This window comes from Scyliorhinus canicula, chromosome 13, assembly GCF_902713615.1.
Source record: "Scyliorhinus canicula chromosome 13, sScyCan1.1, whole genome shotgun sequence".
NCBI classification, from domain to species: Eukaryota; Metazoa; Chordata; class Chondrichthyes; order Carcharhiniformes; family Scyliorhinidae; genus Scyliorhinus; species Scyliorhinus canicula.
This window is the reverse complement of record NC_052158.1, coordinates 51,631,866-51,653,353: the sequence shown is the minus strand read 5'-3', so window position 1 is coordinate 51,653,353 and position 21,488 is coordinate 51,631,866. Positions and strand designations below refer to the sequence as shown.

General features: G+C 49.4%; 1 protein-coding gene across 1 annotated transcript in view; it reads right to left on the bottom strand.

Annotated features, from left to right (window-relative positions):
- Positions 1 to 20,897, bottom strand: part of tap1 (transporter 1, ATP-binding cassette, sub-family B (MDR/TAP)) — a 69,820-nt gene extending 48,923 nt beyond the window's left edge. Inside the window, exons 1-5 of the mRNA XM_038816372.1 lie at positions 20,656 to 20,897; positions 8,306 to 8,839; positions 6,836 to 6,950; positions 6,031 to 6,161; positions 3,797 to 4,002 (exon numbers count right to left, since the gene is read on the bottom strand). Of these exons, the coding sequence (XP_038672300.1) occupies positions 3,797 to 4,002; positions 6,031 to 6,161; positions 6,836 to 6,950; positions 8,306 to 8,810 (957 nt within the window). The 5' untranslated portion in view covers positions 8,811 to 8,839; positions 20,656 to 20,897. The remainder of the gene's footprint in view (positions 1 to 3,796; positions 4,003 to 6,030; positions 6,162 to 6,835; positions 6,951 to 8,305; positions 8,840 to 20,655) is intronic.
- Positions 20,898 to 21,488: the final 591 nt, after the last annotated feature.

Genomic DNA, 21,488 nt, shown 5'->3' with positions numbered 1-21,488 from the left:
GCCTACTTTACTCCACGCTGGGCCCCTAAAGGGCACTGCCACATTGCCCGGTGGGCGGCGCGGAGAAGGGAATCCCCGCACATGCGCGGAAATACGCTGGCCATTCCGCGCATGTGCGGAAATACACGGCCGTTCTGTGCATGCGCGAACTGTCAGCACCTCACCGGCTGAAGCTGCGGGGACCACTCCGGCATCAAGCTACCCCCCAGAATGGGGAGAATTCCTCAGTTTCGTGGGCCATTGACGCCGGAGTGTTGGTGTCGGTTTTCACGCCAGCGTGGGGACATAGCCCCATTATTAGGGAATCCCGCCCAGTATGAGTGGAGTGAGGGATAATCACAGATAATCGAGGTGTGAATTGTCTCAAGCCAGGACAGTGAGTTGGATTCTGCAAACTCAGACAGTATGGTGGGGGGTTACATGTAATGTGACATGAACCCGAGATCCCAGTTGAGGCCGTCCTCATGTGTACAGAACTTGGCTACCAGTTTCTGCTCAGCGATTCTGCTTTGTTGTGTGTGTCTTGAAAGATGTGTTAGAGAATGTTTGCCTGAACATCGGAGGCTGAATGTCCTTGACTGCTGAAGTGTTCCCCAACTGGAAAGGAACACTCCTTTTTTTTATATCATATTTTATTGAGGTACTTGAAAAATTTTATAACAGGAACATAAACATTGACATCAACATGGTAAAATAAAGTTTTCCGCCCCCCTCAGCCCAATCTTCACACACCTCAACCATACAACAACAACCCGCCAGCCCCCCAACCCCACCCTCCTGGAATACTGAACCTGATGACATTTTAATTTTCCCCGAGAAAGTCGACGAACGCCTGCCACCCTAACATTGACCCTCTTAAGGCAAACTTTATTTTCTCGAGACTGAGAAACCCAGCCATGTCACTAACCAAGGTCTCTACACTCGGGGGCTTCGAGTCCCTTCACATTAATAAGATTTGTCTCCGGGCTACCAGGGAGGCAAAGGCCAGGACATCAGCCTCTTTTGCCCCCTGCACTCCCGGCTCTTCCGGCACTCCAAAGATCGCTACCTCCGGACTTGGCACCACCCGTGTTTTATAAGCGTTTACCTTAGCAAAATCCTGCCAAAACCCTCCAAGCTTCGGGCATGCCCAAACATGTGGACATGATTTGCTGGGCTTCCCGTGTACCTCGTACACCTATCCTAAACCCCGAAGAACTTACTCATCCAGCTACTGTCACGTGTGTCCTGTGGACTATCTTAAATTGTATCAGGCTAAGCCTGGCACCTAATGAGGAGGTATTAACCCTGCTTAGGGCATCCGCCCACAGACCTGCCTCTATCTCTCTCCTAGCTCATCCTCCCACTTGCCCTTAAGCTCCTCCACCAGAGTTTCCTCCGCCTCCGAAAGCTCCCGGTAAATATCCGATACCTTCCCCTCTGCCACCCAGGTACTGGAGACTACTCTGTCCTGTATCCCCGGTGGCGGCGGCAACGGAAAGGCCGGCACCTGTTTTCTCAGGAAGTCTCACACCTGCAAATACCTAAACCCATTCCCTCCTGGAAATTTAAATTTATCCTCCAAAGCTTTCAAGCTGGGAAAGCTCCCGTCTATAAATAGATCCCCCATCCTTCTAATTCCTGCCCTCTGCCAACTCCGGAACCCGCCATCTAGCCTAACCGGTACAAACCTGTGGTTATTATAAATCAGGGTCCCAAATCGATGCTCCCTCCCCTCTCTTATATCTCCTCCACTGCCCCCAGATGCTCAGAGCCGCCACCACCACCGGACTTGTGGCGTATCGGGCCGGCGAGAACGGCAGAGGTGCCGTTACCAATACTCCCAAACTGGTGTCTTGACATGACGCCGCCTCCATCCGCTCCCACACCGACCCCTCCCCCACTACCCATTTCCTAATCATGGCTATATTAGCCGCCCAGTAGTAATTGCAGAAGTTCGGCAGCGCCAACCCACCCTCCCCCCGACTGCGCTCCAGCAACACTTTCTTCACTCGCGGGGTTTTACCCGCCCACACAACCCAAAATAATCTTATTCACCCACTTGAAAAAGGCCTTTGGGATGAAGATGAGGAGGCACTGAAGGTCAAACAGAAATCTGGGGAGGACCGTCATTTTCACGGTCTGTACCCTCCCCGCCGGTGATAGCGGGAGCATGTCCCATCTCTTAAAGTCCCCTTCCATCTGTTAGAACATAGAACATAGAACAGTACAGCACAGAACAGGCCCTTCGGCCCTCAATGTTGTGCCGAGCCATGATCACCCTACTCAAACCCACGTATCCACCCTATACCCGTAACCCAACAACCCCCCCCCCTTAACCTTACTTTTATTAGGACACTACGGGCAATTTAGCATGGCCAATCCACCTAACCCGCACATCTTTGGACTGTGGGAGGAAACCGGAGCACCCGGAGGAAACCCACGCACACAGGGGGAGGACGTGCAGACTCCACACAGACAGTGACCCAGCCGGGAATCGAACCTGGGACCCTGGAGCTGTGAAGCATTTATGCTAACCACCATGCTACCCTGCTGCCCTAGGGAGTCATTAGGGAGGAGATGAACATTTGGAGAGACAAAACTCAATCGCCATTGTCAGCATGGCTTTATGAAGGGAAACTTGCTTGAGTTCTTTGAGGATGTAACCAGCAAGATGGATAATGGGGGGACCTGTGGGTGTGGTATACCTAGACTTCCAGAAGGTGTTTGGCATGGTGCCACATAAAAGACTAACCCAGAAGGTGAGATCGCAGCGGATTAGGATAGAGTTGTAGATTGAATTGAGGATCGGCTGACTGACCGAAAGCAGAAGACATAAATGGGTCCTTCTCTGGCTGACGAACTGTAACTAGTGGGGTGCAGCAGCAGTCAGTCCTCAGATCTCAACTGTTTACAATCTATAAAAATGATCTGCAAGCAGGGACAGAGTGTAAGATTTGTGGACGATACTAAAATAGGTGGGAAAGCAGGCAGTGCCCTTTAGGGGCCCAGCGTGGAGTAAAGTAGGCCCCTACGGAACCAGCCCACCTGCCGATCGGTAGGCCGATCGGTAGGCCCCGACCCTCCCTGCCGACTAGCCATCACACTTTTTAGGCTAGCCTCTATCTCGTGCCTTCTGCTTCCTCAAGTCCTCACGCCGACAGTTGCTGTTCCCGACCTCCCATTTGTCCCCTAGTAACAGTTCGTCCCCTGTCAGCAAAGCAGCTCCCCCCTCTCCCTCTCCCCCTATCAACAACACTAGAAATCCAACCCCCCAAGTCAAGCTCCAGTTTAACACCTGCTCACCCCCCACTGCACTTCCCGGTAGCACCCGCACCAAGAAGTCTTACAACACCAAGCAGAAAAAGGTCCAAAAGTCCGTTAAAGGCGGGAGCTATCAAATGGGCGAGCTGCTCCTCGATGGCCGCTACTGGAAGACCCGAAAGGTACATTCCTGCCTGGTGATTGTTACACTGTTTGTACCTGTAAAGGCTTGTTTACTTGTAAAGACTCACGTTAATCTGTAATTATCTTGCAATTGTGACTCTTTTCTGTGATTGTGAATCTAACTCCACTTCACCTGATGAAGGGACAGCGCTCTGAAAGCTTGTTATTTCAAATAAACCTGTTGGACTTTAACCTGGTGTTCAAAGACTTCTTACCCCAGTCCAACGCCAGCATCTCCACATTGAGCTTATTACAGACATTGATGGATATCATATAGTGCTCACTCGGTGATAAGTCTGATGCTATACACTATTGTAGAGAGTAGTTATTGGGGAATGAGAGAGAGTGAACAGTAAGATAACGAATGTACCTGATAATACGTTCCGGTGTACTTGGGGATGATACTGATGACGAACATACCGATGAGAGTCAACAAGGTGAGTTTGAAGGACAGGTTGACCATGAACACCAGAAGGAAGACCGCCCTCATTATATACCACATCAGCAGACTCAACTTCTCCGTCAATGATTCACTCATCGTGTTTGTATCCGTGGTAATACGGGATGTGATGTCACCTAGGCAACACACGGAGAGATGTCATTAACATCACTTTGCTGACTGCCTGTTGTTACCAGAGAACCAATTTATTTTCTACCTTTTCTACCATTCCTAAAGTAAGAATTATTATCTACGCCCATTGCAAATTGTGTAACAATCCCTGAAATGAACCTGATCGACTGTCCTTTCAAAATTACCAATAATCGCCACGGTTGATTCTGTACTGAGAGTTGCTGTGACTCACAGTTACGCTACCATTACTATCTATCTCTTTCTCACTCTCTCTCTCTGATCATGGGGTAGCACGGTGGCACAGTGGCACTGCTGCTTCACAACTCCAGGTAGTCGGGTTCAATTCCGGCCTTGGGTGACTGTCTGGGTGGAAATTGCACTTTCTCCCTGTGCGTGCGTGGGTTTCCTCCGGGTGCTCCGGTTTCCTCCCACAATCCAAAGAAGTGCAGATTAGGTGTTTTGGCTGTGATGAATTGCCCTTAGTGTCCAATAGGTTAGGTGGGGTTACTGGGTTACGCAGATGGGGTGGAGGTGTGGGGTTAAGTAGGGTGCTCTTTCCAAGGGCCGGTGCAGGCTCAATGGGCCAAATGGCCTCCTTCTGCACTGCAAATTCTATGATTCTATGATTATTGTCTCCCCCACTCTTCTCTCTCTCTTTCATCACTCTCCATGGCTTCATCTATCCATCTCTCTGGTCAGGGTCTATTAGTATCTCTCTCTCTCTATCCATCTCTGTCTGGTCAGTGTCTCTCTTGGTATCTCTCTCTATCCATCTCTCTGGTCATCCATTTTGGTCCATTTTGGTAGGAATAACAGCAAACGGGATTATTATTTAAACGATAAAATATTAAAGCATGCCGCTGTTCAGAGAGACTTGGGTGTGCTAGTGCATGAGTCACAGAAGGTTGGTTTACAAGTGCAACAGGTGATTAAGAAGGCAAATGGAATTTTGTCCTTCATTGCTAGAGGGATGGAGTTTAAGACTAGGGAGGTTATGTTGCAATTGTATAAGGTGTTAGTGCGGCCACACCTGGAGTATTGTGTTCAGTTTTGGTCTCCTTACTTGAGAAAGGACGTACTGGCACTGGAGGGTGTGCAGAGGAGATTCACTAGGTTAATCCCAGAGCTGAAGGGGTTGGATTATGAGGAGAGGTTGAGTAGACTGGGACTGTACTCGTTGGAATTTAGAAGGATGAGGGGGGATCTTATAGAAACATTTAAAATTATGAAGGGAATAGATAGGATAGATGCGGGCAGGTTGTTTCCACTGGCGGGTGACAGCAGAACTAGGGGGCATAGCCTCAAAATAAGGGGAAGTAGATTTAGGACTGAGTTTAGGAGGAACTTCTTCACCCAAAGGGTTGTGAATCTATGGAATTCCTTGCCCAGTGAAGCAGTTGAGGCTCCTTCATTACATGTTTTTAAGGTAAAGATAGATAGTTTTTTGAAGAATAAAGGGATTAAGGGTTATGGTGTTCGGGCCGGAAAGTGGAGCTGAGTCCACAAAAGATCAGCCATGATCTAATTGAATGGCGGAGCAGGCTCGAGGGGCCAGATGGCCTACTCCTGCTCCTAGTTCTTATGATCTTATGATCTTATGATCTTATGGTCAGGGTCTATCAGTATCTCTCTCTCTCTATCCATCTCTGTCTGGTCAGTGTCTCGCTTGGTATCTATCTCTCTATCCATATCTCGGGTTTCTATCTCTCTGTACCTCTCTTCTCTCTATGCATCTCTCTCTAGTCACTGCATCTCTCTCTCACTCTTTCTCTCTCTCTATATATATATACCTATGTATATATTTCTCTGTATCATTACCCGTTAAAGGGGAGAACCCTTTATCTTTATCTCCCTATCCCTCTCACTGTCTCTTCATCTCCGTCTCCGGTCATGATCTGTCTCTCATTCTCACTGTCTCTCTCCTTCCCTCTCCCTCCCTGCTCACTCTCTGTTTATGTCTGTCATTAACTGTAGCTCCATAATCTACCTGACTCTCACTCCCCCAGTATCTGTAGCTAGGACATTCCCCTTACCGGTATGTTCAGTGTCGAAGAAGGCAATGTCCTGCCGTACCACAGATCGAAACACAGATGTCTGAATACGAGTGTGGATCCCGGTCATTGTAACATTGTAGACACAGTCACATATAAACTCTGTCAAAGCACTGTGACACATAGAAACAGGAATCACCGGGTTAATACACACTGCAATGTATGAGAAACATGAATCACTGGAGATACAATCATTGCACTGTGTGAGAAACAGGAATCACTGGAGATACAATCATTGCACTGTGTGAGAAACAGGAATTACTGGAGATGCAATCATTGCACTGTGTGAGAAACAGGAATCACTGGAGATACAATCATTGCACTGTGTGAGAAACAGGAATCACAAGATACAATAATTGCACTGTGTGAGAAACAGGAATCACTGGAGATACAATCATTGTACTGTGTGAGAAACAGGAATTACTGGAGATACAATCATTGCACTGCATGAGAAACAGAAGTCACTGGAGATACAATCATCGCACTGTATGAGAAACAGAAGTCACTGGAGATACAATCACTACACTGTGTGAGAAACAGGGATCACTGGAGATACAATCATTGCACTGTGTGCGAAACAGGGATCACTGGAGATACAATCATTGCACTGTGTGAGAAACAGGAATCACTGGAGATACAATCACTACACTGTGTGAGAAACAGGAATCACTGGAGATACAATCACTACAGGAAAGAATATCTGTCTCTATCCCTGTATCCCACTGCAGTGAGTTGACCGTTGCTGTAACGTTAACCATGTTAAGCTGCACAATAGCATTCCGCATACCTGCCAGAGGAGATGAGGGACATGATGATGATGGATCTAGTGAATGCTGATGGATTCTCTTTATTCATCACCCAATCTGTCATCCGCCCGGTGTAATAGGGTATCGCCATCTCCCCTAGGAATGTGTGAAGCAAAACTCTCAGCAATCATCAGCAATCAGTGACAATTCATACACCCTCCATTATCAATGGCATCCATCCCAAATTGCCCCTCGAGAAGGTGGTGGTGTTGCCTTCTTGAACTGCTGCAGTCCCTGAGATGTAGGTACACCCACAGTGCTGTTAGGGAAAGAGTTCCAGGATTTGACCCAGCGACAGTGAAGGAACAGCGATACATTTCCAAGTCAGGGTGGTGAGTGACTTGGAGGGGAACCTCCAGGTGGTGTGGGTTCCCAGGTATCTGCTGCTTTTGCATGGTTTCTCATACCTTCTGGATGGTAGTGATCATGGGTTTGGAAGGTGCTGCCTCAGGAACTTTGATGAGTTACTGCAGTCATCTTGTAGATGGTACACAGTCTGCCACTGTTCATTGATGGTGAACGGAGTGAACGTGGAAGGAGTAACAATCAAGTGAGCTGCTTTGTCCTGGAGCTTCTTGAGTGTTGCTGGAGCTGCACTTATCCAGGCAAGTGGAGAGTATTCCATTATACTCCTGTCTTGTGACTTGTAGATGATGGACAGGCTTTGGGGGGGTCAGGAGGTGAGTGACTCACCGCTGGATTCCTCGCCTCTGACATGGTCTGGTAGTCACAGTATTTATTTGGCTAGTCCAGTTCAGTTTCTGATCAATGGTAACCCCCCCTCCCAGGATGTTGATTGTAGGGGATTCAGCAATGGTAACGCCATTGAATGTCAAGCGGTGATGGTTAGATTCTCCCTTATTGGAGATGGTGATTGCCTGGCACTTGTGTGGTACAAATGTTACTTGCCACTTGTCAGTCCATGAATGGATAGAATGTGGAAGGCCAGGCAAGAGTGCATTGGAACGATCAGGTGTCAAGGTTTCAGTAGCAGATGAACTGAGATGGGGCAAAGATGGTTGTGATGCAAAGGGAGGAACAGGTGGTCTTGATCATAGCAGGTAAATGTGGTTGAAAGCCTTTCTTGGGGTCAAATGTGACAGTGAGGATGTCAACAGTCTGGTTCAGCTTCAGAAAACTACCTACCAGAAGGATAGTCAATGGTTGAGCCATTTTTGAAGGGATGTTAACTTGCCATCCCAGTTCACCTGCCTCCCGCAAGCCACCTTCTCATTACTTGACCCTTGACCCCCACATCATCCTTTGATCATCTTCCAAACGCCCACCCACCCTGTCCATTCCCCACACTTCACCTCCTGAACCAGCTTCTTCCTTCTCCTAAACCCCTCCCATGTTGTCCACCTCAAAACCCCCGTCCTCCACCTAACCATTCCTGAACCCACATCCACCGTCGCCCGATGCCCAATCAGTGATGCCAGTGTCGGCCTTACCCAGTGATGACAGGACCAAGAAGACGGCCACCAGGAGGAACCGACCAATGTCCGGTTTCATGTAGGACAGCAGCCTGCTCAGCGTGCCCCCTGATTCCGTCTCGTCCGCTGTGTCCCAGTCCGGGAGGAAGTTGTGGCACAGGAAGAAGACCAGGCCTGTGGTGGCATAGTTGAGGGCCAGCGCGCTCCAGTTATGTGGCCCGTATAGGAGTTCGCCCGACGGAAGCTGAATGACCGTCGCCAGGCTGACGTATACTGGAGTGAGCAGGCAGGATATAGCCAGCATCCAGTATAAGTCCCTCCACTGCAGCCAGCCCGGGAGCCCAGATGCGCACTGCGGCAAGGCTTGGAGTGAGGCATGTAGCAGGCACAACCGTAGCAGAGCTATGAACCAGAGAGCAAGCACAGGCTCACACATGCACCAGTGGTGTAGGCCTAGGCTCAGGATGCAGGTAGCAGTAACATCCAGCAGAGGTAAATAGATCAGAGGATTGGATTCTGTCATCTTTACTCCAGCAGTTTGACCCTGGGAATCTGAAATACAAAGCAAAACCCAGGTTAATTATTGTTTCTGAACGTAAGACTGAGATTAAATACTGCCACTGAGGATTTAACCCGGTTTAAATACTGTCACTGAGGATTTAACTCGGGTTTAAATACTGTCACTAGGGATGTAAGCTGGGTTAAATACTGTCAGTGAGAAATTTAAGCCGTTTAGATACCGTTACTTTGGATTTAACCTGGGTTAAATAATGTTACTGAGGATTTAACCCGGGTTAGATACTGTTACAGGATTTAACACAGGTTAAATACTGGTCCTGAGGATTTGACCCGGATTAAATCCTGGTCCTGAGCTTTTAACCTGGGTTTAATACTGTCACCGAGGAATAATACCATGACTGAGTATTTAACCCAGGTTACATCTGTCACTGGAGTGCGTCCCAGGTAAAATAATGGTACTGAGGATTTAACTTGGTTTAATACCGTTACTGAGGATTTAACCTGGATTTAATGCCGTTACTGAGGATTTAACCTGAATTTAATGCCGTTACCGAGGATTTAAACCGGGTTTAATAATAATCTATAATAATTTCACAATTAGGCTCACATTAACCATGCAGTGATGGTTCTTTGAAAATTCCCTAGTTGCCATTCTGGCACCTGTTTGGGTACACTGAGGGAGAATTCAGAATGTCCAATTCACCTAACAAGCACGTCTTTGGAAACCGGAGTGCCCGGAGGAAACCCACGCAGACACTGGGAGAACGTGCAGATTCCACACAGACAGTGACCCAAGCCGGGAATCGAACCTGGGACTCTGGATCTGTGAAGCAACAATGCTAAGCACTGTGCTACCGTACCGCCAACAATTGGATATTGTCACTAAGGATTTAACCCAGGTTAAATTCTGTCACTGAGGACTTAACCCGGGTTAAATACTGTTGCTGTGAATTTAACCTGGGTTAAATTCCATCCCTGAGGATTAACCGGGGTTAAATAATGATAATCTCTATTGACAGAAGTAGGTTTACATTAACACTGTAATGAAGTTACTGTGAAAAGCCCCTAATCGCCACATTCCGGCCGCTGTTCGGGTACACTGAGGGAGAATTTAGAGTGTCTAAATTACCCAACAGCACGTCTTTCAGGACTTGTGGAAAGAAACTGGAGCACCCAGAGGAAACCCAAGCAGACACTGGGAGAACGTGCAGATTCCACACAGACAGTGACCCAAGCCGGGAATCGAACCTGGGACCCTGTCACTGTGATGCAACAGGGCTAATCACTGTGCTACCGTGTTGCCCATACTGTTACTGAGGATTTAACTCGGGTTAAATACTGTCACTGAGAATTTAACATGGATTAAATATTGTTACTCAGTATTTAACCTGGGTTATATACCGTCACTGAGGCTTTAACCAGGTTAGTTACCTATACTGAGAATTTAACCTGAGTTAAATTCCACCACTGAAGATATAACTCGGGTTATATACCGTCACTGAGGATTTAACCCAGGTTAAATACTGTTGCTGAGAATTTAACCCGGGTCAAATACATCACTGAGAATTTAACCTGGGTTAAATACTGTTACTGAGAATTTAACCTGGGTAAATTCTGTTACTGAGAATTTAACCTGGGTTAAATACTGTTACTGAGAATTTAACCTGGGTTAAATACTGTTACTGAGAATTTAACCTGGGTTAAATACTGTTACTGAGAATTTAACCTGGGTAAATTCTGTTACTGAGAACTTAACCTGGGTTCAATACTGTTACTGAGAATTTAACATGGGTTCAATACTGTTACTGAGAATTTAACATGGGTTAAATTCTGTCGCTGAGAATTTAATCCGGGTTAAATACCGTTACTGAGGATTTAATCTGGGTTATATCTAGAATATGCCACTGGTTTGTCTTGGGTTATGTCTTGAACTTTGCTGTAAAATTCAAAATCACTTAAGAACCCAGAAACTGTCAACATGTTTGGCAGAATCGGTGTGCGTCACCTCAATGAACCATCTTCAGAACTGAGGAAACTTTGTGTTATTGTAAACTAGTGAAAGTGCAGCAGGGAGAACAAAGAGGAAAGTTGGTTATAGGGACTGAGGCAGAGAGATTAAATGATGAAAGATTCTCAGTACAAAAACCAGAAGGATTGGAAATGAGTGTGGTAAAGAAATGCACACAATATGTGCAGATGAGGTATGAATGACTGGATAGCTGCGGCTGAATATAAAGAGGAAGGGATAAATAAACAACCAAAAATACTGACCAATGTGGAGGCAAAGATTAGGATCTAAAATTATAAACATGTGAATTTGGAGCAGGAATAGGCCATTCGGCCCCTCGAGCATGCTCCACCATTCAATAAGATCATGGCTGATCTGATTGTAAATCTCAACCCCACATTCCTGCTGACCCCCCCCCCCCCCCCCCCGCCCCCGCCGATAACCTTTCACCCCCTCGTTAATCAAGAATCTATCCAGCTCTGACTTAAAAATATTCAAAGATTCTGCTTTCATCGCCTTTTGAGGAACAGAGTTCCAGAGACTAAAGACATTCAGAGAGAAAAATTCTCCTCAGCTCTGTCTTGAATGGACAACCCCTTACTTCTAAACAGATTCTCCCACAAGAGGAAACAACCTCTCTACATCCACCCTGTCAATATCCCTCAGGATGTTAAAGGTTTCGATCAAGTTGCCTCTTGCTCTTCTAAACTCCAGTAGATACAAACCAGCCTTTCCTCACAAGACAACCCATGGTAGCACAGTGATTAGCACTGTTACTTCACACAACCAGGGGCCTGGGTTCGATTCCCGTCTTGGGTCATTGTCTGTGCGGAATCTGCACATTCTCCCCGTGTCGGCATGGGTTCCTTTGGATGCTCCAGTTTCCTCCCACAAGTCCCGAAAGGCTAGGTGAATTGGACATTCTGAATTCTCCCTCTGTGTACCCAAACAGGTGCATAGTGTGGCGACGAGGGGATTTTCACAGTAACTTCATTGCAGTGTTAATATAAACCTACTTGTGACACTAATGAAGATTATTATTATAACAACTCGCCCATTCCTCTTATTAGTCGAGTAAACCTTCTCTGAATTGTTTCTGACACATTTACATCTTTCCTTAAATAAGGAGACCAATACTGTACACATTACTCCAGATGTGGCCTCACCAATGTCCTGTATAACTGAAGCGTAACCTCCCTACTTTAATATTCAATTCCCCTCACAATAAACAATAACATCCTATCAGCTTTCCTAATTATTTGCTGTACCTTTATACCAGCCCTTGTGATTAATGATGTGGAGATGCCGGCGTTGGACTGGGGTCAACACAGTAAGAAGTCTTACAACACCAGGTTAAAGTCCAACACTGGTGTTCGTTTCAAACACTAGCTTTCGGAGCACTGCTCCTTCCTCAGCTTGTGATTCATGCACTAGGACACCCAGATCCCTCTGTGCCTCAGAGCTCTGCAATTGCTCATCGTTTATATAATGAACTTTATTTTTATTTTTCCTGCCAAAACGGACAATTTCACATTTGCCCACATTATAATCCACTTAACAGATTTTTGCCCACTCACTTAACCTCTCTATGTCCCTTTGTAGGAGGTAACAGGGAAGATATTCATCTGAATTCTCTGCCGGCGGGATCCTCCATTTTGCCAACAGCACACTCACGCCCATGGATTTCCCGACGGCATGTGGGTGTCCGCAATGGGAAACTCCATTGGCCGGCTGCTGGAGAATCCCGCTGCCAGCGGGGGCACGCTGCACCAGAAAATGGGTGCGGCAGGACGGAGAATCCTGCCCATTATATTTCCTGTACTTGCACAGAAACATGGCACAGGGGAGTGTCTGTTGGGAGTGACTGAGGAATGGACCAGGGTATCACAGAGCAAACCGCTCCTTTTATAAAGCTGAGCAGGAAGGGGAGGGTTTGATGGTGGCATCAAGCTGGAGGTACAGGTTAATCTGGGTTAAATATAGCAGCACAGAGTGCATCTGGGTTAAACATAGTACCAGAGTTTAGTCAGGGCTAAATATAGCACCTTGTGCTTTAACCTGTGTGGACTAGCGCAGTTGGCTTGACAGCTGGTTTGTGATGCAGAGCAAGACCAATAGCGCAGGTTCAATTCCCGTACCGACTGAGGTTATTCTTGAAGACCCTTCTTCTCAACCTTGGCCATCGCATGAGGTGTGGTGATTCTCAGGTTAAATCCTATTGTAAATATGGTGGTCAGTAGGGTTGCTCTTTTTTCGTTAGGTATCAATATTATATTGCTCAGAGTCGCCAGGTATCAAATGATACCACCACAAGGTTCAACCAGGTATTGATCAAAGAGCCAAACACCAGTTAGTTAGTCCAAGATCAAGGGTACTTTATTTACACACACAATTAATCATTCAACATAAACGCTACTAGTTAAACTACACCTATCGACTAAGACAACCTGTACTTAACTTCAGGCACCCGGCTTAGGTCAGAGGAACAGGGGCCGTTGTTTGAGTCTGGATTTATCGGGTCTGGAGAAGTAACTGCTGCTCAGCTGTATCATCTGTCTGATAGCAAGCGTTGAACTTGAACTTGCTTCTGCTGGTGCTGCACTTGGAAGTTGACGTTGCCGGAGCGCCAGGTCCAAGAGAGGCCGAACACATGGTGGTCTCTCTTTTTATCCTTGGGGGTTTTCGCGCTCTTTTGGGCGGTCCTTCAGTTTGGACCCCACTAATTGGGTAACTCCTGATCACTGTGTTCGATTCAAACCAATAAAGGGGCGGGTGCCTTGATGGTTGGGCATGTCCTAAGCGGTCATTGACCCTATTGTTTACGCTTCCCAAGTACAGGGAGTGGCGCCGAAATGTCTGGGATTGTATCGGTCGCTCAAGTATCAGTCCTTTGTCTGACGGAGATGGGACATCAAAATGCTAATCGGTTGGGGGTTTCGATACTGTCTGGATTCTTCGCTCACAAATATACATTCAGGCTCTGAGCCTGCCTGAACCTTGCATTGTCCATTTTTCCCGTTATGCTTTGTGACCGTCCAAGTTCCTTATTGTAAGTGGCCATCCAGATGGCTACAATATTATACCCAGATGTGCAAATGTCCCTAGGTTATGTATATTATCCCTGGATGTGTACATGTCCCTGGATTATGTGTATTATACTCAGACATATACATAGGCCTGGGCTATGTGGGACTTCCGGTTACGGCTATGCGGAGCTAAGCCGCACGTTCGGCAGCTCCCGCTTTAAAAGGACTTGTGGGCTCTTTTAAGGGACCCAAACGGTGCTGATTCGACAACTCTCTGTGGATAAAGGGGTCTGGAGCAAAACCCCCCCGGGATTTATGGTGCGGACTCGAAGTGGGGCGAGGAGAAAGACGGCAGCAGCTCCCCTGGAAAAGCTGGGGAAGGTGGACAAAATGGCGGCCAGTGGAGCCCCTGAGGAGTGGAGGCAGTGGGCTGAGGAGCAGCAGGCGGCCCTTCTGCGCTATTTGACGGAGCTGAAAGGGGAGTTGTTGGAATCCCTGAAGGTGACGACGAGTAAGCTGCTGGAGACCCAGACAACCCAGGGTGCAGCGATTCTTGAGTTGCAGCAGCAGGCCTCTGAGCGCGAGGAGGAGGTTTCGGCCCTCGTGGGGAAGGTGGAGATACACGAGGCACTTCATAAAAAGTGGCAAGATCGGTTCGAGGAGATGGAGCTTCGGTCACGGAGGAAGAACCTGCGGATCCTGGGCCTCGAGGAGGGGCTGGAGGGGTCGGACCTGCCGGCCTATGTGGCCGTGATGTTGAACTCGCTGGTGGGGGCAGGATCCTTCCATCTGCCTCTGGAGCTGGAGGGGGCCCATAGAGTGCTGGCCAGGCGGCCTAAGGCGAATGAACCCCCACGGGCGGTGCTGGTGCGGTTCCATCGATTCAGTGGCCGGGAGTGTGTTCTCCGATGGGCCAAGAAGGTGAGGAGTAGTAAGTGGGAGAATTCGATAATGCGTATCTACCAGGACTGGAGTGCAGAGGTGGCCAAGCGGAGAGCCGGGTTTAACCGGACGAAGGCGGTGCTCCATGGAAAGAAGGTGAAGTTCGGCATGTTGCCGCCTGCGTGCCTGTGGGTCACCTACAAGGACCGGCATCACTACTTTGAGTCCCCGGAGGTGGCGTGGGCCTTTGTGCAGGCTGAAAAGCTGGACTCGAACTAGAGATTGAAGGCTGTGGGAGTTTTTCTATTCTATTCATGTATCATTGTTTATGCTGTAGCGGGTTCTTCTGTTTGTTTTTGTTTTTTCTCTCGCTTTCGGACGATATGGGTTATGGTTTCGTGTTCTAAGGGGGGTACTGGAGTTTGTGGTTGATCTGTGTCTTTGTTTGTATGGAGTTGGTGGTTGGGTTGGGACTGCGGTTTGGGAGTTGCGTTGGTAGGGTGGGGCAGTGTGAAAGCATGGGCTTTTCTCTGGTTTCCCACGCTGCGGGACGAGGGGGTGGAGCTGGTGGTGAGGGGCGTCGTAATTGGACCGGGTTTCCCGTGCTGAAGCGGTGCCAAGGCGCTGATGCAGGGCAGGAGGGGGGACCTCATATCAGGAGGGGTCGGAGTTAGAGCGGGAGCTGCCGGGGTCAGCTGAAGTCAGCTGGTCCACGGGGTTGCTGCTGGATTGGCCAGGAAGGAGTTCGGGGGATCGGGGTGAGGTTCTATCGCCGTGGGAAACGGGCCGAATGGGTGATGGCCAGGGGCGAGCAGTCAATGGGTTATGGCTAGTCGACGGGGGAGGGAGGCGGGGTGCCCCCTGATCCGGCTGATTACGTGGAACGTGAGGGGGTTGAATGGGCCGGTTAAGCGGGCCCGGGTGTTTTCCGCATCTGAAGGGGCTGAAGGCGGACGTGGCCATGCTCCAGGAGACCCACCTGAAGGTGGCGGACCAGGTCCGTCTGAGGAAGGGGTGGGTGGGGCAGGTTTGCCACTCAGGGCTCGACTCGAAGAATCGGGGTGTGGCGATCCTGGTGGGGAAGAGGGTGGCGTTTGAGGCGTCTGAGGTTGTGGCTGATAGTGGCGGCAGATATGTGATGGTGAGCGGTAAGGTGCAGGGGGAGAGGGTCGTGTTGGTTAAGGTGTACGCCCCAAATTGGGATGATGCTGGTTTCATGAGGCGTATGTTGGGCCGCATTCCTGGCCTGGTGGTGGGGGACTTGATCATGGGGGGGGACTTCAATATGGTGCTGGATCCCCTACTGGATCATTCTAGGTCAAGGACAGGCAGGAGGCCGGCGGTGGCCAAGGTGTTGAGGGGGTTTATGGACCAGATTGGAGGAGTGGATCCCTGGAGGTTCGGGAGGCCGAGGGCTCGGGAGTACTCCTTTTTCTCCCATGTGCACAGGGTTTATTCCCGCATTGATTTCTTTGTTTTGAGCAGGGGACTCGTCCCGAGGGTGGAGGAGGCCGAATATTCGGCTATCGCGATTTCGGACCATGCTCCGCATTGGGTGGATCTGGAGATGGGGGAGGTGCGGGACGAGGGCCCGCTTTGGCGTCTGGACGTGGGGTTGTTGGCTGATGAGGAGGTGTGTAGGAGGGTTCGGGGATGTATCGAGAGGTACCTTGAGGTCAATGATACTGGGGAGGTCCAGGTGGGGATGGTGTGAGAGGCTCTGAAGGCAGTGATTAGGGGGAGCTGATCTCCATCCGAGCCCATAGGGAGAGGGGGGAGAGGAGGGAGAGGGAGAGACTGGTGGAGGAGCTGTTGACTGTGGATAGGAGGTACCCGGAGGCCCCGGAGGAGGGATTGCTGGGGGAACGGTGCAGCTTACAGGCCAAGTTTGATTTATTGACCACCAGAAAGGCGGAGACACAGTGGAGGAAGGCGCAGGGAGCGGTCTATGAGCATGGAGAGAAGGCGAGCAGGATGCTGGCGCACCAGCTGCGTAAGCCGGACGAGGCTAGAGAGATTGGTGGAGTGAAGGATAGAGATGGGAATGTGGTTGGGCAGGGGGCAGAGGTCAATGAGGTCTTTAGGGACTTCTATAGGGAACTGTACCAGTCGGAGCCGCCAGCGGTAAAGGGGGAATGGAGAATTCTTTGGACAGGCTCCGATTTCCAAGGGTGCAGGAGGAGCAGGTGGAGGGACTGGAGGCGCCGATCGAGTTGGAGGAGCTGGTCAGTGGGATTGGCCACATGCAGTCGGGGAAGGCGCCGGACCCGATGGGTTCCTGGTTGAATTTTATAAGAAATAATGCGGAACTGTTGGTCAGGACCTTTAACGAGGCGTGGGAGGGGGTGTTCTGCCCACGACGATGTCTCGGGCACTAATCTCCCTGATCCTGAAGCGTGATAAGGACCCCTTGCAGTGCGGTTCATACAGGCCGATTTCACTGCTGAATGTAGACGCCAAGTCGCTGGCGAAGATCTTGGTCACTAGAATAGAGGACTGTGTGCCGGGGGTGATACATGAAGATCAGACGGGTTTTGTTAAGGGGAGGCAGCTGAACACTAACGTGCGAAGGCTGCTAAATGTGATAATGATGCCGGCAGCAGGAGAGGCGGAGATTGTGGTGGCATTAGATGCAGAGAAGGCCTTTGACAGGGTTGAGTGGGGGTACTTGTGGGAGGTGCTGGAGAGGTTCGGGTTTGGGATGGGGTTTATTAAATGGGTGAGGTTGCTGTACGAGGCCCCGATGGCGAGTGTAGCGACAAATGGGAGGAGGTCCGAGTACTTCAGGCTCCACCGTGGGACAAGGCCCCTGTCCCCCTTGCTTTTTGCGCTGGCAATAGGGCCTCTTGCCATGGCTCTCAGGGAGTCGAGGAGGTGGAGGGGTTTGGTGCGAGGTGGGGAGGAGCACCGAATGTCACTGTACGCGGACGACTTGCTGTTGTATGTCGCAGACCCGGTGGGAGGAATGCCGGAGATGATGGAGATTCTTGCTGAGTTCGGGAGTTTCTCGGGATATAAATTGAACCTGGGCAAGAGTGAGCTGTTTGTCGTACACCCGGGAGATCAGGAGGAGGGGATTGGTAGGCTCCCGCTAAAACGGGCAGTGAGGAGTTTTAGGTACCTGGGGGTTCAGGTGGCTAAGAGTTGGGGGACTCTGCACAAGTTCAATTTTACTAGGTTGGTGGAGCAGATGGAGGAGGAATTTAAAAGGTGGGACATGCTGCCGTTGTCGTTGGCGGGTAGAGTACAGTCTGTTAAAATGACGGTGCTCCCGAGGTTTTTGTTTTTATTTCAGTGTCTCCCCATTTTCGTTCCGAGGGCCTTTTTTAGGAGAGTGAACAGCAGCATTCTGGGATTTGTTTGGGCGGACAGGACTCCGAGGGTAAGGAGGGACTTTTTGGAGCGGGGCAGGGATAGAGGGGGGCTGGCGCTGCCCAACCTCTCTGGGTACTATTGGGCGGCTAATGTCTCGATGGTACGCAAGTGGGTAATGGAGGGGGAGGGGGCAGTATGGAAAATGATGGAGATGGCATCCTGCGGAGGCACGAGCCTGAAGGCACTGGTAACGGCTCCGTTGCCGCTCCCTCCAACGAAGTACACCACGAGCCCGGTGGTGGCGGCTACCCTCAAAATATGGGGGCAGTGGAGGCGACATAGGGGGGAAGTGGGGGGCTCGGTTGCGGGGGAACCACCGGTTTGTCCCAGGGAACATGGATGGCGGGTTCCTGGGGTGGCACAGGGCGGGCATTAGGAAGTTGGGAGACCTGTTTATTGACGGGAGGTTCGCGAGCCTTGGTGAACAGTAGGAGAAGTTTGAGCTCCCCCCCCGGGAAATATGTTCAGGTACCTTCAGGTCAAGGCGTTTGCTAGGCGACAGGTGGAGGGGTTCCATTTGCTGACCCGCGGGGGGTAAGGGATAGGGTGCTTTCGGGGGTGTGGGTCGGGGATGGGAAGGTGTCTGACATCTACCAGGTAATGCAGGTGGGGGAGGCGTCGGTAGAGGAGCTGAAGGCTAAGTGGGAGGTGGAGCTGGGGGGAGCAGATTGAAGAGGGGACATGGCGGACGCCCTGGAGAGGGGGAACTCCTCCTCTTCATGTGCGAGGCTTAGTCTCATCCAGTTCAAGGTGCTGCACTGGGCCCACATGTCCGGATCTAGGATGAGTAGGTTCTTTGGGGGCGAAGACAGGTGCGTCAGGTGTTCGGGGAGCCCAGCGAACCAAGCCCATACGTTCTGGGCATGCCCGGCACTGGAGGAGTTCTGGAAGGGGGTGGCGAGGACGGTGTCGAGGGTGGTGGGATCCAGGGTCAAGCCAGGCTGGGGACTCGTGATATTTGGGGTTGGGGTGGAGCCGGGAGTGCAGGAGGCGAAAGAGGCCGATGTCTTGGCCTTTGTATCCCTAGTAGCTCGGCGGAGGATCTTGCTGTAGTGGAAAGATGCGAGACCTCCGAGTGTGGAGACCTGTATTAATGACATGGTGGGATTCATTAAGTTGGAGAGAGTCAAGTTCGCCCTGAGGGGGTCAGTACCAGGGTTCTTTAGGAGGTGGCAGCCTTTCCTCGACTTTCTGGCTCAATGAATAAGGTACTAGGTCAGCAGCAGCAGCAACCCGGGGGGGATGGGGGGAAAGGGGGGGGGGGGGTTTAGGGAGATAGTGTTTAAGTTAATTTGCTTATTGTTAATTTATTCTGTTGTTTATTGGGGTTGGGGGGGGTTTGTTATATGCGTTATTACGGGTGCCGGGGGGGTGTTTATTATTATTGTTATTATTGTTTTGTTGATATATATTTTTCAAAAAATTTCAATAAAAATTATTTTTTTAAAAAAGGACTGGGCTATGTGTATTATCCTGGATGTGTACATGGTTCTGGGTTATGTACATAGTCCCCAGATATGTACAGGGTCCAGAGTTATGTACATTATCCCAGATGTGTACATGGTCCAAAGTTATGTACATTATCCTAGATGTGTACATGGTTAGGGTTATGTACATTATCCCAGATGTGTACATGGTCCAGATTTATGTACATTATCCCGGATGTGTTCATGGTCCAGGGTTATTGTATTATCATGGATGTGTACATGGACAAGGTTATGTACATTACCCCTGGATGTGTACATGGTCCAGTGTTATGTGCATTATCCCCTTAATTGTGCACAAAGTAAAACTGAAATCTGTGGGATTAGAGGGGCTGTGTCATCCTGGAAACTAAATTGGCTACAGGACAGAAAGAAAAGAGCAACAGTAAATAGCTCATCAGACTGGACACAAATAAAAGGCTGGGTCACTGAATTATTAAAGACAGAGATAGACAGATGTTTGGCAGACTGGTGGGGGTCAGGGTTATGGGGTGCTTCGGGGTAAGGGAGAGGTGCAGGCAGGAGAGGAGAAGAGGCTACCACCACATCAGCCATGATGTTACTGAATGGTGCAGCAGGTTCGGAGGGCTGAAGGGCCTACCCTTGCTTTCTAGGTCAGGATGCAGTGGTGTCTCCCCGGGGTCAGGTCGAGGACCACTGCTCGGTTTATTATAAATGAGTGGAGTGGCTGGGGAGCATAAATGTAAAGTGAGTAACAGCAGACAACTCCAAACTACAGTGCGGAGGATATAGTGACAGGCTCTAGGGGGTGAGGGACTAAACAGGCAGAGGAGATTTTAAACAGGAGTGTGAGGGGGGCGACAAGATTGTGCTGGGGGAAATTAGGAACGGTTAATACAAAGCAGATGACACAATATTGAATTGAAACAGTAACACAGGCACTGAGAATGGCTTCACAAATATTCGGAGCAGAGAAGTAGGGAACAGTGCATTTAGAGAAGGCTCACATTGACCTTGGTCCACACACACACAGAAAGTACAGTCCAGCACGGTGCCCACTAAGCTGGATCTGTGACACTACCCATTTCCCGGAAAGATCTCCTGTTCACTGACCTGGTTACTGGTTCGGCAGAGGCGCTCTTCGCTGTTTCCGTTTTGAATGGATTGGTGTGTGTGTGTGAGAGAGACTCCGGGACCACACAGCGGGGCTCCGGGACCACACAGCGGGGCTCCGGGACCACACAGCGGGGCTCCGGCAGTCGGCTCCGGGAATGCAGGCTGCGGACTGGCGGTGCTCGGTTATCGGTGACCCCTCTCCCTCTCTGTCTGCCTGTGTGTGGACCGGGAATGCCCCTGCTCAGAGCGGTTCCGCCTCTGATAAGTATCAAAGCGAAAATGAAACCGATTTCAACCCGGCTCCCCGCACAAAAACACTCTTCATCAGAGTGCTCAGCCCAGTGTTTAATATATAAACAGTGGGTCCAATCCAGATAATGTTTAATCTATAGACAATGTACAAGATGCAGGGATGCACAATAGTGTGCGGGGCAAAATAATATGCACACATTATAGTAGTCAATATAATGTACAGTCTGTACATGCTGGCGATTTGTCATTATAATGTGCATACAGTCTACATTATGGGGGATTTGTCAATATAATATACATACAGTTTGTACATTATGGGTATACGCAGCGTACATTATAGGGATTTGTCAACATAATGAACATAGTCTATGCATTCTGGGTGATTTGTCAATATAATGTACACGGTCTGTACATTATGGGGGATTTGTCAATATAATATACATACAGTCTGTACATTATGAGAGGTTTGTCAATATAATATACATACAGCCTGTACATTATGAGAGGTTTGTCAATATAATATGCATACAGCCTGTACATTATGAGAGGTTTGTCAATATAATATACATACAGTCTGT